General features: G+C 44.6%; 1 protein-coding gene across 1 annotated transcript in view; it reads right to left on the minus strand.

The window, feature by feature from the left end:
- Positions 1–18,342, minus strand: part of INVS (inversin) — a 481,353-nt gene that overhangs the window by 311,396 nt on the left and 151,615 nt on the right. The window contains exon 3 of the mRNA XM_078782093.1: positions 7,024–7,162. Coding sequence (XP_078638219.1) covers positions 7,024–7,162 — 139 coding nt within the window. The remainder of the gene's footprint in view (positions 1–7,023; positions 7,163–18,342) is intronic.

Consider the following 18,342-nt stretch of genomic DNA (forward strand, 5'->3'; position numbering starts at 1 on the left):
TATTTCATCGTGACGATTGTCATCAAATGGACGAATTTTTAATATATCTCGGCATTTTCCCGTCTGTTATTTTGGGCGGTGTATGACTGACCATGCCGCGATTTAAACAAAATATATATATCTCGGCATTTTCCCGTCTGTTATTTCGGGCGGTGTATGATTGACCATGCCGCGATTTAAAAAAAATATATATCTCAATGGACTTGAAGTTATAGGCCTTTGAGAATTCATTTCGTTCTATAAAGGGCAACTTTCATCGGATTTTCTTCCCGTTTTTTTTCAACCGAGTCTAAAACTATGTTAGCGACTGTGAAAAATGAAATGATATATCGAATTTGATTTGAAATAAAACTGTGTGAGAGAGGAAGACACCACGGGCCTACAAAACAGGCCTCAAAGCTATGCGAGTTAATAAAATGGTGGATATTTGTTTATATGAAGCCTCTCCCACAATGGGTGGAGCTATGGTTCCCAGAATGGGTGGAGCTTTGAGGTTTTGTCTTCTCTGCAAAAACAATAAGAAGAAGAACAAGAAGAACAACAACAACAGCAGAGTGCACTCTATGACCAGCGTCTGCGACGCGCTAAAAACAAAGAAATAAACATGAATAACACCTTACTTGGTGTAATCAAATGCAAGCACAGTGTGTATAAATGAGGAAGTTCATAAAATCTAAATTACAAAGATAGTTTTGTTAAATAATATGCAGTATCTTTCCTTACAGAAGATATATTCTGTAATCATTACCTCTGCCACTGAAGGTGGACAGAGGTTATGTTTTCACTCCTGTTTGTCTGCTGGGAACAGGATATCTCAAAAGGTGGTGGACGGATTCCGACGAAATTTGGTGAACATGTTGTGTGTTTGACAAGGAAGAATTGATTCAATTTTGGTGAAGATCCGTATCCGGATGTTGGGTGTTTGACAAGGAAGAATTGATTCAATTTTGGTGAAGATCCGTATCCGGATCTGAATCCAAAAAGTTTTTAAGTGATTATTTCCCGTTGAGTGACAGGGCTAAAACTGATATATACCACGATATCTAAAAGTTATGGATGTATTTGAACGATACTTGGTGGACAGGTTGGGTGTGTGACAAGGACAAATCCATTTCATTTTGGTGAAGATCCGAATCCAGATCCGGATACGATAAAAAAAATTTGGTACTTTTTCTTTTTTTACATAATTTTTTTACAAGTTTATTTTCAATAATTTTTTACAAGTGATTCTTCACCATAGACTCATAGAGAATGGGGGCCAAAAATTATATATAGCACAATGTTTCAAAAAGTTGTAGACGAGTTATGACAAAACTAGGTGGATGAGTTGGGTAGGTTACAAGAACAAGCGCATTCGACTTTGGTTCATGTCCGAATCCATATCCGGCCTATCAGTGGGATACAAAATGTAAAGTGTTCAGCCTGGCGGAGGTATGTGCTCTAGCCTACTGAGTGCCGTTCTAGTTTTTTTTTTTGTTTGTTTTTGTTTATACTGAATCGAGGCTCGTGAAAGAGCTGACATTTACTTCACAAACAAATCAACCAGACAAACAAAATATATAAAAAGAGGGAGCAGAAGACAAGAGAAGGGGAAGCACACAAACACTTGAGAGCACACAACATTTAAGAGCAGGGAGATGTGTGGGAGGGCGAGGGCTTGGGGGGAGGAGGCGTGGGAAGAGGGGGTGGGGGGGTGGGAGAAGTATAAAACACAAGCACACCAAGGACTTCCAGGAAAGAAGTTGGTATTTCAAAAAAGTGGAATTGGGGTGAAATTAGCGGGGATAGAAAAGATCAAGGTTTTGGATGGGGGAAGATAAGAGATGGTGGTGAACAGCTGTTTTAAAGACCTGGAGGGTGGAGTGGGATTGAAGAGAGTGAGGGAGTTTGTTCCAGAGGCGGGAGAAAAGAGGAATGAAGGAGTGAAGGTGAGCAGAGAGTCTTGATTTTGGCAGTTTAACCATTAGAGGGTTGCAGGCAGATCTTGTGCGACCTGTAGGAATATTTGCGGGACAGAGCCCAGAGAGAGCTGGGGGGGGCAAGGCCAGAGAGGAGTCGGTAGAAGACGGAAAGACCACCAACCTGCCTGCGGTGAGTGAGTGAGAGGCCCTTGGAGTTAGCTTCATCGCGGGAGATTCCAATGATTCTGAATGCTTTGGTTTCAACAGCGTGAAGACGAGCTAGGTGTGAGGCAGGAGCACCAGCCCAGAGGGGAGAGCAGTATTCCATTGAGCTGTGGATGAAAGCCTTGTATGTGGTGAGGAGCTCAGGTGTGCCAAGGAAGAACTTCGCACGACGGAGGATGCCCAGTCGGCGACTGGCTTTGGAGGCCAGATTTGAAATGTGGTTTTCCCAGGAAAGATCATGGCAGATAGTGAGACCCAAAAGCTTGAGTGACAGAACTTCTTGGAGAGGATTATTCAGAAAGTGGATGGGAGGGTTGTCCAGTCGGTCTTTTCGGAGAGACATCGTAAGAGTGTGAGATTTGTCAGGATTGAAAGACATGTTCCACTTGTTTGCCCAGTCTGTGATTTTGTCCAGGTCTGCAAAGAGTGAGGAGGCTGCAGACTGCCGATCTGAGGGATGAAGAATGGAGCGACAGAGAGTAGAGTCATCAGCAATAGTCTAGTAGGAAGACTAGGTCCCCCTGCACCCCCCGGAGATATACTTCTAATCAGTGTTTCTAGATTGGAAAAAATGTGTAGAAAATGACTAGCTATGGCCCCAAGCTGAAAAAATGTCCCACATACCATTTTTATGCAAATTACTGCTGCCATTATCAAAAAAACGATTTTTGACATATCTCAGCCAATATTGCAGATAATTGAAAAATGAAGGTGTCTAGACCCATGTTTTGAAGGGCATAGATCATGATAGAACTATTCATAACATGATTACATGTGTCTATGGTATACTAGTATGCATATTAATGCTGTAATTACAAAATAATCAGTTTTACAAATGATAAGGATACGTTAATACTGCAGATAACTTAACATGGTACATAAGGGGTCTAAACCCAGGTATTTTCAAGGTTAAATGTCAACAAGATGCTCCTGAGTCTTGCATAGGGGCGGGACATTGGCAGTAACATTGGTACCACTCAACTTTTCTTCCCACCATTGACTTTGTATTGCGAGAGATTTTCACTTGCTTATTTAAAGGTTTCTCACCCAGCCCACGTAAAATCTACCAACTCCTGCTGTTAACTCCCAAACATATTTTTTTATGTTATCCAATCACAGTGCAGAAATGACAGACTAGAGATCCAAATTAGTGCTGCTATAGCTGCCATTTTACATTTCCATCCATGTAACATGCGCGCTCGCGCGCTCGTATCAATTGGTAATGTCGCGCGCTCGTATCAATTGGTAACGTTGATGTTATTGAATACCTCAGTTGAAAGTTCAGTCTTCCATTCCATCTGTGTGTTGTTCTTGGTATTCATCCTCCAATCTAGCCAGGTAAGATGCTAACTATAATGTTACTCACACTCTTGACTTCAGTTTCTGCATGAAATCATAAACAGGCAGAATAACAGCTGAGCCAGCTAGCACCATGTTAGCTAACGTTAAAGCTAGCCTCATCTATGTACAGTATGTTCCTAATGTCGGTGTAACTTAAACTTTTGTTAATGCCAAACATGAGACATATCTGTTGACTTCTGTATATGAATTGAACCAGAAAGAGGCACGACAGCTGAGCTAGCTACAGTAACTTAGCACAATGTTTCATTGGCCTAGATAGCTAACGTTAGTGTGGAAGAATTTAGATGTTTTAGCTATTAGCACTTTTGATGCCACTAAACATGGTTTAGTCAGCTAAAAAGTACCCTAGTGTAGAACATGACTCAGAACCTCTGTTACCTCACTGAGAACCTCTGTTAATGGTATGTGGGACATTTTTTCAGCTTGGGGCCATAGCTAGTCATTTTCTACACATTTTTTCCAATCTAGAAACACTGATTAGAAGTATATCTCCGGGGGGTGCAGGGGGACCTAGTCTTCCTACTAGACTACAAACAGATAGAGAGGATTTTCAAGAGAGTCAGAGAGATCATTGATGAAGACCAGAAAAAGCACAGGGCCAAGAACACTGCCTTGGGGAACTCCAGCCTGAACAGGAAGAGGAGATGAGAGAAACCCATTCAAGCATTGCCACTGCTTCTTCTTCTAGCTCACTCCTGAGAAGCATTTATCATACAACCTAGCAGCAAAGCACTGAAATTATATTGGTCACATGAGCAAAACTAGAACGCCACTCAGTAGAGCGCATACTCCCGCCGTGGGTTTTGTTGGAATAATACGTTTTGTTTAACAACCCCTCTCCCCAAAACAATAAATGAAAAAGAAAGTAAGCCCTAGCTGTCAGAGAATTTATTTTGATATATCTCGGAATTAGAGGAGAAAAACATCATTTAAGAATAAGAATAAAAGCTTTAATGCAGTAAAACAGAAAAAATCTTTCCCAAAAAAATTCATGGATCCAGAATAATATCCTGAGCTTCACCAAAAACTAATCAATTCTTCCTTATCACAAGGGCAATCATCCCACCAACTTTCATTCAAATCCGTTCAGAACTTTTCCAGATATCTTGTTCACAAACACACGAAAACACGAACATACGAACACACACACACACACACACACACACACGGACGGACACGATCGAATGTGTTACTCCCTGGCAGGAGTAATAAACTTGAAAATCGCAGAGCCAGAACCAGAATTATTTATTTGGTCTGGGAATCCCATGCGAGGTTTCTTCTTCTTCAGCCTCTCACAACCCTGGGTGAATATGCGATCTTTTTTTTTAAAGTTGGAATTTTGCCAAACCTGTTTTATTCCTTTGTTATTATACCTCAGCCATTGACAAATCTGGAACTAAGTCTTTATAAGTTCATCAAATACTGACACCGCGAATGACATTCGCTGAGCTAAATGTTGATATCTCTTCTGAGGTTAAAAAACAAAACAAAACAAAAAAACCCGTTTTAAAGCATTATGCGTATCAAACGATACATTTTATGAAACGGGGAAACCTAATACACACTTTGGTGGTTTTAAAATGACAGAATATGTCTTTATTAGAAGAAAAAAAAAATGAACATTGAAGACGACGCTGCTAAAAAAAATACACCGCTCTAACGCATAACCACGAGTTTAAACTACATTTACAACAAATATGAAAACTACTGTATTTTCATATCACAATGTTAAATATAGAATATATAGAAGATAATGTTAAAAAAAAATGAGCCTATCTTCCAATGGTAAAAAAATCCCTCAAAAAATTCCTGGATCGGGAATAATATCCTGAGCTTCACCAAAAAACTAATCAATTCTTCCTTATCCCAAGGGCAATCATCCCACCAACTTTCTTCCAAATCCGTTCAGAACTTTTCCAGATATCTTGTTCACAAGCACACGAACACACACACACACACACACACACACACACACACACACACACACACACACACACACACACACACACACACACACACACACACACACACACACACACACACACACACACACACACACACACACACACGAGTGAATGCATTACTCCCTGGCGGGAGAAATAAACTATCCAACGATGCGAGTTTTGTGAAGCTTGGATGAACATTCTTGAAGTAAATGTGACAAGACACTTTTGACTGATGGCATTGCAGACTGCATCACATGTTGGTATTTCCAATTGAAAATAAAAGTACGAATTGGAGTCAACGGCATTTCAATCTATCCAAACAAACAACAAAACAGCTTTCTGTTTTGTTTCTACAAAAGTGAGATTTATTTCACCCAGCATAGTTCTTTCAGATATAATTTTTTTTATACATTTAACCAAGTTGCAGAAAGGCTGTTCATTTGCTGATACAGCAATGTCGTACTCACCTTTCTCAAGCTATTTTTGGAACAAGCAAGAGCAAAGACTATGCAACTCTTAAATAAATTAGTAATCTGTAAATATTCAACTGTTACAATTTATTGAATCAAAAAACTAAACTAAATATGCAAAAAGCAACATGTTTAACTCACCAACTGCAGTTGATTTTGCCATTTTTGGTAACCAAATACAGCTGCACTAGCGAGGTACCCGTGCTATGCCCGGGTGGGAAGCCAAAAGCAAACAAACAATGCGGAAATGGTGAATGCTTAGCAATTGAATCAATAAATTCCACATTCCTGTGCCACCTTCAGTCGCACGTCAGACATGGCCAGCAGGTTCTTGGAAGACTTATGTAAAAAAAAGAGCAAATGGGAAACTATGAACCAATAAATTCCACGTTCCTGTGCCACCTTCAGTCGAAAGTCAGACTTGGACAGCAGGTTCGTGAAGGGCTGGCACAAAAAACGTACCCGTCTGAATGATTCTATCCCCGGTCAATGGCGAATCTGCATATGGCGAATCCGTGAATGTCACGGATGGAAAGTAGAAACCCTCACGTCACTTCCTCAATCATATTTAAACTCAATATCTATTTTCATTCCAAACAGCATCATTCCAATCATAAGTTGATACTATAACAAAATACTGTGTTAAATTACGATTGTATTGAGATATTATCCAACCAGCCCATTGTCGTCATGTTTTCACTTCCGCATTTGGGGCAGTTTTGTGTCGAGTCAATTTTAAAATCATAATTTAATTGAGGAATTTATGAAACCTCCTGCCTACCTTACAACATCTGATGGGACCCACAAACATTCCACAGGAGGTTTGGCGGGGCTAGCCCCAAAACTGAGGGAGTAGTTTTGGGACGGACAGACGGACAGACACTCCCGTTTTATAACATAGATTTTTGGCTTTAGGAGTAAAAGCATCAATGCGTTAAGTGATCCTGATTAAAAGTTAAACACTCCAGAACCGTTATGAGATAATAATGATTCTACTATGTAAAAAAAAAAAGGGGAAAAAAGATTACATAACATTGAGTGAGTGATTGATAATTATCTGAAAATTTAAATCGATCATCTCCAAATTTGATACAGGGATTAAATGGAATTTAGGCATACCTGTTATTAGTCGCTGTAACAAAGCCCTCTGTCCATTAATGACTGCCGAATGAACTGGACTGTTCAAGTACAAACAAGGAAGTGTTGAGATGGCACAGTCTTGTCCTTGTATTAATGGATGTCTCTGCAAAATGTTATCCTGTCAATGAAAAATAACACTTTTATAAACATGAACATAATACACAACTCAAATTTTATCAAATGGATCTAAGGCTCAGAATGAAGCTTGCACAAAAATTGTTTGGAGGAAAAATAAATTTGGAGATATCAGTGCACTTCGCCATGAATTATAAGGACATTTAGACAGACAATGGACAAATACATAAAGTATATGGGATTTGAACTCTGCGTTTACAGTATCATGGGTCACCAGTTCAGATGGGAATGCTAAACAGGCAATTGACCAGAGCACGAGAAAATGTGTTCAAGTGGTGCATGCTGCTGGCAAAGAGGATTTGTGGTCGGGTTATCTACAAAACTGCCTTGCAGCTAAATTACACTGACTATCCTGCTCACAGTGCTGAAACCTGCAGCATTACAATTACTTAACAACAGGGCAGTATAGATTAGAAAAAAAAAGTTTATTCTTTGAGGGGGTAGCTTTTATGTTGAATTCCACATGCAAAATTCACATACTGCTTCAGCAGAACTTAAAATGTTAATTCATTGCTTTAAAACACAATTAATAACACACCTCAATGTGTCAGAGGAAAGCATATTCAGCAACAGCTCCTGCCTCTGATATCCAAATTCAGCACCTTTCCTGAAGCATTCATCAACTTATGCCCTTTAAGGAACTGCTATGATGGTAAAGGATCATTGTTTTGCGTAATTTACGAGCCACAGCAATATACATAACAAAGGGCAATTTTATAACTTTTGTCTCAATTCAACATAATTTCATGCTGTGAAAAGGCACAAAATAAACAACAACAGCATAGCAGTCTTCAAATTGGACCTGGCATAACGAATATCCATTGGCCAATTATTTAAGTTCACACACAAAATACATAAGCTGGTCAAGCCTGGTGTTGGCTTAGCGGTTAGGGTGCCGGCTTGGGATCCTGGGTTCGAATCCCGATCGATCGCTGAATTAACACCAGGTTGACTCAGCCTGTCATCTTTCCGAGGTTGGCAAATCGAGTACCAGTTCACTGGTAATTCCCTGTGTGTCGCAAAAGGCGACCAACAGGGTTGGCGACAGGAAGGGCATCAGGCCATAAAACATTGCTTCAAAAAGGGGACCAAGGTGTCCGAAAAAGGCCAACCCCCGCATTGCGGGGAAAAAATGGCATTGAAAGGTGGTTCTTTACACACAAAATACATAAGCTGTCAACATTTAAAACGTGACTGTTTTTCACAAAAAGTGAAGAAGTTTTTCTTCAAGCCGCTATGACAATTCAAGCAGTAGATGACAAGAAAGCTATTTATCAAACATTGTACATCAAGGGCTCAACCACCTACTAGAAAACTAGATGTTCAGGAGAGAAGAGGAATATAAATAGCCAATAGATAAAGAAAGACTCCACACTTGACTTGGATCGTTTGATTTCCTTCAAAATGGTGCACACAAGTTTCATCTTGTTCAAGGAAATGCTCACTTTCCACCACCAGAAAAAAAAAATCACCACCTTCGCATAAAATGAACAGTCCTCTATGTACACCAGAAGAGGTTATGAATCAGTGATGTTAATTTGTAAAAATAACACATTAATCACTTGAATTGCACTTGAAAAGTTGTGCATGAATTCCCCCTCCTCCTCAGATGTTTTCTCCACCCACACTGCCTCTTGCAAGAAACATCACTAACACACACGATCATGGGCAATGGCAAGCTAGTGAGTGGAACAGGATTAAAGGCCATGCAACAATATTCATGAGGGGCTTTCTACCAAATTAAGCATCCCTTCGAATCAAGGTGAGGAAAACAGTTATGTAACGTTATCTGCTTCTGAAGGATTGAAGAATAAGCAAATTTGGTTTACTTTTCAAATGAACTGCCAAACCAAATTTTAAAGCAGGAAATTATGACAATTGATTTCAAATTTGCCTTGAAAATGCCAGGGATTTCCATCAGGATATGTGTGTTTTGCTGATGAACATCATATGATTTTGTTAATCACCTGAGAATAATCACCTGGCAATCCCATTAGAATGTGTTCATAATGCTGTATATCTCCAGCATTTTTGTGCACAAGGCTTTTATATATACAGTATACAGTCACGTGAAAAAGTAAGTACATTTATCACTACTTCAAATTCCTAAAATTAGAATTACGTGCACCAGCTCAGGTGCAAATGATTAGAACATCGTTGGAGAGGATCTTGGAGGAACCTGTCTTATTTAAACCTCAGACATTTAGTTTGGTTTGCTCTTTGTTGTTGAAGTGTGCGGCGTCACCATGCCTAGATCAAAAGAGCTCTCTGAGGCCTTCAGAAAGAATGTTATAGATGCCTACGAGTCTGGGAAGGGATTTAAAAAGATCTCCAAACAATTTGAAATCAATCATTCGACTGTCCGGAAGATCATCTACAAATGGAGAAGATTCCAAACAACTGCCAACTTGTTCAGGACAGGCCGCCCCAGCAAGTTCAGCCCGAGAGCAGACCGCAAGATGCTGAAAGAAGTCTCTAAGAACCCCAGAATGTCATCACGGGACCTACAGGTAACTCTTGCCACTGTTGATGTCAAAGTGCACGGGTCTACCATTAGAAAGAGGCTGCACAAATTTGATCTACATGGGAGGTGTGCCAGGAGGAAACCTTTGCTGCCCAGAAAGACCATCAGGGCAAGACTAAAGTTTGCCAATGAACACCTAGGCAAAGACCAGCACTTCTGGAACAATGTGCTCTGGACAGATGAGTCAAAGGTCGAGCTATTTGGCCACAGTACCAGAAGACATGTTTGGCGAAAACCAAAGACAGCATTTACTCACAAGAACCTGATACCAACTGTAAAGCATGGTGGTGGAAATATTATGGTTGGGGCAGCTTTGCTGCATCAGGGCCTGGGCAGCTCACCATCATAGAATCCACTATTAATTCTTCATTGTACCAGAGGGTGCTTGAGGATAATGTGAGGCCATCTGTCGGAAAGTTGAAGCTCAACCGAGGGTGGACCTTGCAACATGACAATGACCCTAAACATACCAGTAAATCCACCAAGGAATGGCTGAAAAGAAAGAAATGGAGGGTTCTGGAATGGCCAAGTCAAACCCCGGATCTAAATCCCATCGAGATGTTGTGGGGGGATTTGAAACGAGCTGTGCATGCAAGAAACCCCTCAAACATCGCACAGCTGAAAGAATTCTGCATGGAGGAGTGGGCAAAAATTTCTCCCAGTCGATGTCAGAGACTGGTAGACAGTTATAAGAAATGCCTACTTGAGGTTGTTTCTGCCAAAGAGGGCAATACCACCAATTAGAGCCAAGGGTGTACTTACTTTTTCCACATGCGAAATTTGCATTTATGTTTATTTAAATTATACAATGGACTACAAAATGTATAAATGTTTCATGATATTTGTTATATTATATCACCTTTATCTGTAAATATTGTTGAAATGAAGATCAAATAGCTGTATGTTCAAATATGTTGAAAAAGTCAAAACTTTACATGGGGTGTACTTACTTTTTCACGTGACTGTATATATATTATATTGTTGCGGATATGAGATTGGCCTCCATCCATATCCGCTTGTAAATATTCCCCTATTTCCCCAATACTTCCCAACTATCCCCAATCCCCCATTCCCTAGTCCCATTTTCTGTAAACAACACTCTGTAGACCCGACCTTCCCCTATTTCCCCCATTAAATGTCGCATCCAGGTCCACCGCATCTCACGTAGACAACTATAGGACATCTTGCTAGTTATTCTTAGTCTATGTCAGTTAAGGACTCGTTTCCATTAATTCGGACTCTTCGTTGCACCAGAATGTGATTGTATGGCACCGTTAGGAAGTTTAGGACCTCCCAATACCTCCCCGCAGCTCTTCCTCACGGTTCAGCAACAACAACAACAACAACAGCAACAACAACGGCGGCGGCGCGGGGAGTGCGCGTCCTCACTCCGGCTTGGTTAGCCGCCATCGAACATGTGCTCGCCGGGGTTACCACGTAGGGGCTCGCTGTCAGCTCCTCGTCAAGGGCGGAGCCCGGTAACCCCCCGCACCCAATAGAAGCGGCGGACCGATCCCATCTGGGGCGGGGCCAACGAGCCGAGGGCGTGTCACTCCCCGCTGAGCATGCGCAGGAAGAGGGAGGTGACGTCAGATGCGCGCTGGACTTGAAGGAAGGGAGACGCCACCTCCGAGCGCTGCAATACCTCCCCGCATCTCTGGACCGGACCGTGTTTGATTCTGCCCCTGAGCCAAGGTGCACCTTGCGCTATCGACTGCCTGTCCTTCCCTGCCATCAATCCCTGTGTAAGTCAGTCTTGTTCCGTTTGTCTGTGGTCTGTCTGGGATAGATAAGATTGTGTCTAAGTGCCCATCTTTTCTGTGCTTTACCTCTTACCTTGTAATCTACCCCTTTTCTGCACCACCAATTATATCCTCCTCCGGAGGTCTTGAGAACTGTACCCCTTGTGTCGTTTCATTTATCCCAGCCGTTGTGTCCTTTCCTTCATTGATTTAGCATAGCGCGATTTGGTCAACGTCGGGTGGAATCGGGTAAACTGTGCGAACATGGCGGCCATTCCGCTCGGCCCATCATAACATCTTAATCCGCGTGTCCGTAACAATATATCTATATATAATTTATGAAACAGGAAGTAAATTCCTGCGTGGGGCTTGTGTGAAAAAATTCTGACTCAACCCGGGACTCGAACACAGGAACTCATCACTGACGCAGTGACAGCCCACTGAGCTATTGAGTCTCTGGGATATCCTCAGAGATTTCTCACATGAACACTGTGAGCTTTATAATGGCCGATGTCTTACGTGCCTGCTCGCAGACCCCGGATGTGAGTGTATGTATGTGTACGTAAGTGTGAAAGTGCATTGAAGATTAAATATATATATTGTTGAGGATTTGGGAACTGTGTGTGTAATTTGCTGTAAATATTCCTTGTAAATACCTCCAATTGTAAAGGTCAAAGGTCGTCCTTAGTTAGGCCATCGCACACACGTAGCCAATCATAAGTTTCCCCTCAGTAGTTATGTCCTTAGTAAATGTCAGTATAAGGCTCTGTGGTCCACTAATTCATTGCGTTGCACCGAATCAAATAAGGATAGCTCCCCTTCAATAATTACCTTTCCAGGCCGAACTCTCCTTCTCTGGGTAACGCAACTTAACAAGCGTGGGGTGTGCGCCCAGAAAGGACCTCAACTGGCCTGGCTTTGGAAGCGGCGTTCGCTGCTATAATGAATATGTGCTCCGTGCACATATTTGGACAGGAGGGGCGGGGCTGTTCAGCCCCATGCCCAAATAAGGAGACAAGCCCGTGGCATTGCCATATAAGGTCACGAAACAGAGCACGGGGGAGGGCGGTACCGAAACAGACGAGGGCGTGTCACACCCGCGCTTGAGGTATGATAATATATGCGTGCGAAAATCGCGCAAGAGATGATTGAGGAAGAGAGATGCGTCAGACGATTTTGAAGGAGGAGAGTACCGCAGCAGATGACAAAAGAGCCCGAGGCGTGTCGAGGAAGGACGAGATACGTGTGCCGCCGCCGCCCTGCTCGCTCCCAGCCCGGAAAGGACATGCTTGCTGTGCGCCCTGCCAAACCTTCCAGCCATGTGGTCCTACCTTCCTCTGCCTCCAGCCAATCCACTCTGAAATTCCCCATTCGTGTACGTGAGTTTGTTTTGTGTGTCTTGTCCCTGGGTTTAAGTTAGACTGCATAGATAAGCTAGAAATTGCCCTGTGTCCTTCTGATTCTTCCATTTCCTTGTATATTACTTTGACTGCTTTTCTTCCTATAGTTGTGTGTAAATAATAATAAATCCCTGTTCTTCCTACTTTGTCTTCTTCTTCACATTCGGTCGCTTTAGAGGTTTCCAAATTGAGTATACGTGGCGCGATTCGTCCGACGCATAGGAATCGGGTTTAGCCCCTTCGATAAACGGCTAACGCCGCAGTTCGCTTCGCTCGGCGCAACCAATCTATTACGCTGCGGCCGTGAGCGGGTGTATTTCCTCGCGTACCGAGAGGCGCTGGTATTTAGGTCAAAGGACAGTTGGGCCTAATACCCTACCCAGCGCCGACCGGGCATGACGTCATACCCCCGGGACCACGTCGCTCAGTCATAGACGAGGGGATTAATCCCCCCTCGATAAGGGGAACAGAGGCCGACGTTGGGTTCCGTAACAATATATATATATATATATATATATATATACATATTGTTACAGACGCGGGTTTTAGATGTTATATTGACCGAGCGGTGGTGTATTTAACCGCGTCCGAACAGTGACTCCCCGATTAAAACCCGATTCCACCCGACGTTGACCAGATCGCCCCACAGATATTCAATCGGGAAACCTCTAATGCGACCGAAAGAGAATGAAAAAGAAGAAGAAGAAGAATACGGAGGAAGAACAGATTTATTATACACACACAGCAATGGATGGAAGAAGCAGTAACACAGCGAATCGTTAACTTACACTATTCATTTTTACTTAACCCCAAGACAACGAGTAGGACAGGACGTTCACACTTACACAGGGGATATTGCAGGCAGGTAGGGCTTGAGATGGATTGTTTGAGAGGGAGGCAAGGTCGGGAGGCCGCAGTTCGCAATTCCTCGCGGTTTTGGCGGGAAACCCTCCGTCGTGTATCCGCTGCGGTAGACGTCACGCGCTGGTTCGGCACACCTGCTCCTCTTCTTGGGGTGGAGCCGTCTCCCTCCTTTCAGCGCGTCTCTCCAAAGCTGGTTTCCTTGCCGAGTACCTCTCCTCTTTGGCTTGGAGCGTTTCGCATCTCACCGCTTCTCTTGGTGCAGCCTCTTTGCTCATCTCCCAGGGTCATCTCCTAAAGCAGTCCCTTACAGTCGCTTTTATCACCTCGGGCGAAATCAAGCTGCCGGCTCCGAGGGCACGCCTACCAGGTCGCTCACCGCGGTGTTGATTGGCTGTTAGGGCTGGTTCACTCCTTCCCTCTTATGACGAGGTGGAGACACGCCTTTCTTCCCTAAACCTACCTCGTGGCCAATGGTGGTTTGAAGAAAACCGCCCAAAATGCGGAAGGCAATTGGAAGGGAGGTTTTGGGGAAATTGGAAGGGCCTACGCTTATTTTGTTTGATACAATGCAAAGTCAATCTAGTGGGAAACACATATTTAGCCTACATGGAATAAGGAAATACACTATTTAAAAGATATATCGTGACCTGCGTGTAAGTTTCATGGAATTAACTAGGACGCCGACTGCGACCATTATTTACATTAACAGGGTGTTACCGTACTTTTGTAACGTTCACATTGTAACGTTTCCACATTCGTTACACTGCACCCTCCTTTCTTCAGGCCCATCCTCGGGCCTATTAAACTTTAACTTAGTGTGACACGTAGGTGTAATTCCCTCTACAATTAACCTGACCCTGAGTGTGACAATCTTAAAACACAAATAAGTATGTCCCCCTATTGCATTGCATCCTCTCTAACAGACTCAAGCCCACAGCTAACCGAATTACGGAATTATTCTCAAACTATACATTTACGGTGGGGAGCATTATTTACAATGACGTGATTTCTTATTTACAACGCAACCCAGGACCTGTGTTTTTTTTTTTGTTTTTTTTAGGGAACAAGAGAAAGAAATTCCTGTTGGGAGGGAGGAGACAGCACGCATTGCATCGATGCACCGGTACCAATACCACCAAAGCACCCAAAGCACCCAAAAGCACCACAAAGCACCAAAAGCACCACAAAGCACCAAAAACACCACTCGGTGCGCAGTCACCATGGTTCATAATAAACACAACAAAACAACTGGTGGTGGTCTTCTCTTTCTCTGCTGGGCCGATGTTCTTCCCGACGTCTTCTGGCTTCATGCGGCCTAGTTGGAAATAATAAAAAGCACAACTTGTGTCCATTTTTATTTAGGGCCTCAGGGGCCAACTAAGGGTGGTCCACCTGTTTGGCATAGGTGCCACCTTACCGAGGTCCGCAAGCAAGATTCCCTGGCCACTATGGCCGGTCTCCAACAGAGGTGCCCTGCCCCAGAACCTGGGGTCCATCAAGTGGTACTTGGCCGCAGAACAGCGGTCCATACAGTGGTACATCAACGCAATGCATGCTGGTTCTGGGAATCTCGGGCGCACAATGGCCACCTCACGCACGCTCCCATCGGCACCCAATGGCGCACAGGTCATGTGGGAGACAAAAGAAAGACAATTGAGCGAGGGGTAAGGTCACAAGGGTACACGTCAATAAGGCAATGCAAGGCGAAATGCGTACGGAGGGCGAAGTGAGAAAGCTCGTCCCTACCGTACGTCACCCCCCTGTCACCTACCCTACCCTTACCCCATATGTACAAAAATCTACCCATTTACAAATTCGTCACTACTGTCACGTCTTCCCCATATTTCCCCTATACCAAATTCGTCACCACAATCCCTCTACTTCAAAATTTGCCATCACCAATTCATCATCAATCCTCATAAGGAGGGAGAGATGGAATTACGCACAATGTCACACCCACGTCATGATGCGTCTCACAATCCAAACATTTGCATCATAAAAAAATAATCAAAACATGGCATGGTGTGGAGTACCTGTCACCTCAGGTGAGTGGATGCAGATGGTGCGAGGAGATCCTTCATCCTAACTATCCTCTAAATGACTTTAACACACTTTACACTACCCGGGGTCTTTCCCTGCCAATCCATTGGCCAACTTACACTATGGGTTCTAATAACCAATTCCCATTGACCAAACTGTGGTGCTTCTCCATTTGGGGTCTCACTCCCCCGATTCATCTCCCGGTGCTCTAGCACAATTTCTGGGCTGCGACGTGTACCTCTCCCAGCAGGTCTACCCACCTGCACACCTCCACCACTGTAGTTGCCACCCGAACTTACCTAGCTCCTCACCCTAACCTAACTAACTGGGGACCGCCCCTCTACTGGCTCTGTCACCCCATGGTGCCCTCTGGCACTGGGCTACCCGGGTCCGTCCTCCGGATCCTCGGGCCCCATCCACAACAACTACTACCGGCTCCCAGAGCCCACCTGCGGCCTCACCTGGCCGACATCCTTACAGTGGTGGAGCACCCAAACAACTACACACACCAACAGGCTACACGCCCAGCCATTTCCACAACACTAATGCACCCATCCAAATACCATTCTGCCACCCGCACCACAGATGCCAATATCCAACCACAATTTACCTGTACCCTCTACCTAACACTTACACTACCCGCCCCGGGTATCCGTGATGGGGGTCCACTCTTCCCCCATTCACACCTTCGCACCATCCACTCCACTCCACAATTTCCACCATTCTCACTCCACGACCATCCATTCCAATACTCCAGATATTCCACACTACCATTTATTCCACACAGCCTCATACACCTGTTGTTGCACACCTGTGCCCTCACACCTGTTGCCACCTGCACCCTCCTTTCTTCCTGGACCATTTGGTCAACACAACACGCAATCACCACTACTCCCTCATACACTGCTCCACACACCTGTTCAGTTGCACACCTGTGCAATCACACCTGTTCCATTCTCACCTGTTCAATCCTCACACACACGGCATCATCTCAGCTAACTACTCCCCTCTGAAACTTGCGCTTCCCAGTCGTCCCTTTAAACTATTGCGCTCCCACGTCATTATAATCCACACTAATCTACCTGCGTCCCCACTACAGGTATCAGTCACTAACTAAACTTAACGTTACCTAATGTCATCTTCGCTAGATCCCTATCAATATCCTAACCCACCCGGGCTAGTTTTCACTGCCATACACCCCATAAGCTATTGCGCATTTGCCCCACCTGTGAGGGATGGTGGATTTGCCATCCCACCACATCGGTCTCTCACTATCAATTTTGTTCGTCCAGATTCCAACCAATTCAAAAATTTTCCATTTACTGCCAATTCTACCCACCTTTCGAAATTTCGTATCAATTCACTATCACTATCACCATCACCCGTCTACTTATTACATCCTCTCGGTGCGCCAATTCACGTCTACAGCCCGGCTTCGTACAGCCGAGCAATGAACGCGGATTCTTTTGTGCCGGCGGCTGGATGCGTCCCGCACTCGGGGCAGGGGCGGGGGCTTACCCGGGCCGAGATCCCACGCACCACCTCGGCGTGGAGCCATCCAATGTCCCGATCTCGACCTGCCGGCACGTCTCAACAAAACATGGTCGCCATAACGACCCTTCCTATCCAGCTGCCCGCTCCGCCTAGTGGAGCCCGGACGCGGCCGTTGCAAGCGAGGCACAGCGTGGATCGCGTACGGCGGTTCTTTCGAAACCGCCGTGGTTCGGATCCCCGCTGGTCCTCGCGGCACGCGAAGCTGCCCGACGCGCACCGAGGGCCCGATTCGGCTATAAGTCGTTCTAACCTCTAACCTGGTTACCGTCGACGCTTCACCTGGATTCTTACAAGCATACGCTACCCCTTTCTTGCTCATACATGCAGCTGTTCCCATTCTCCTCGTACCTTTCCTTACACACCTCGGTACACTCATTCCGCTCGCCGACTTGGTCACACACCTGACCACCGAACACTTTGGCACACATTCGTTGGTCGCACACCTCACCAACACACCTCTTCGCGCCCCCTCCTCGGTCACTTCCTCTGTGACAATCACAGGTGTGCTCTCATTCGCACACCCAACCACGTGCCTCACTACCAACTCAAATGTGCCTTCCCACTCACGCTCTACCATTCCAGGTGTGCATCCTTCCATTCCAGGTGTACATCCTCGCTCACCTGTCATAACCAACTCACGCTCCGTTTCACTCTCACTACTCTCACCTCCATTCTTGACCGCGCACTCACCCTTACTCTCGACAGCACACTCTTTCCTCATGCACCCGTCCGTTACACACCTTTCTCGCGCACACCCTCCCGTTACATCCTCTGTAACACTCACCACAGGCGTACACTTCCTCGTTACATCCTCTGTAACACTCACCACAGGTGTACACTCTCTCGTTACTTCCTCCGTAACACTCACCACACCGCGCTTCCATGTACCCCCTCGCACACGCGCTTCGACCAACTCACTCTTGACGGCACACTCACTCCTCGGCGTGCACTTTTTCCTCACACACCCCATGGTCGGACATTCTCGCACACCTCTTTTTTCGCACACCTGACCTGTCACACACTTCACCAACGGCCTTTC

This window comes from Myxine glutinosa, chromosome 7 (assembly GCF_964187855.1).
Source record: "Myxine glutinosa chromosome 7, kmMyxGlut1.1, whole genome shotgun sequence".
NCBI classification, from domain to species: domain Eukaryota; kingdom Metazoa; phylum Chordata; class Myxini; order Myxiniformes; family Myxinidae; genus Myxine; species Myxine glutinosa.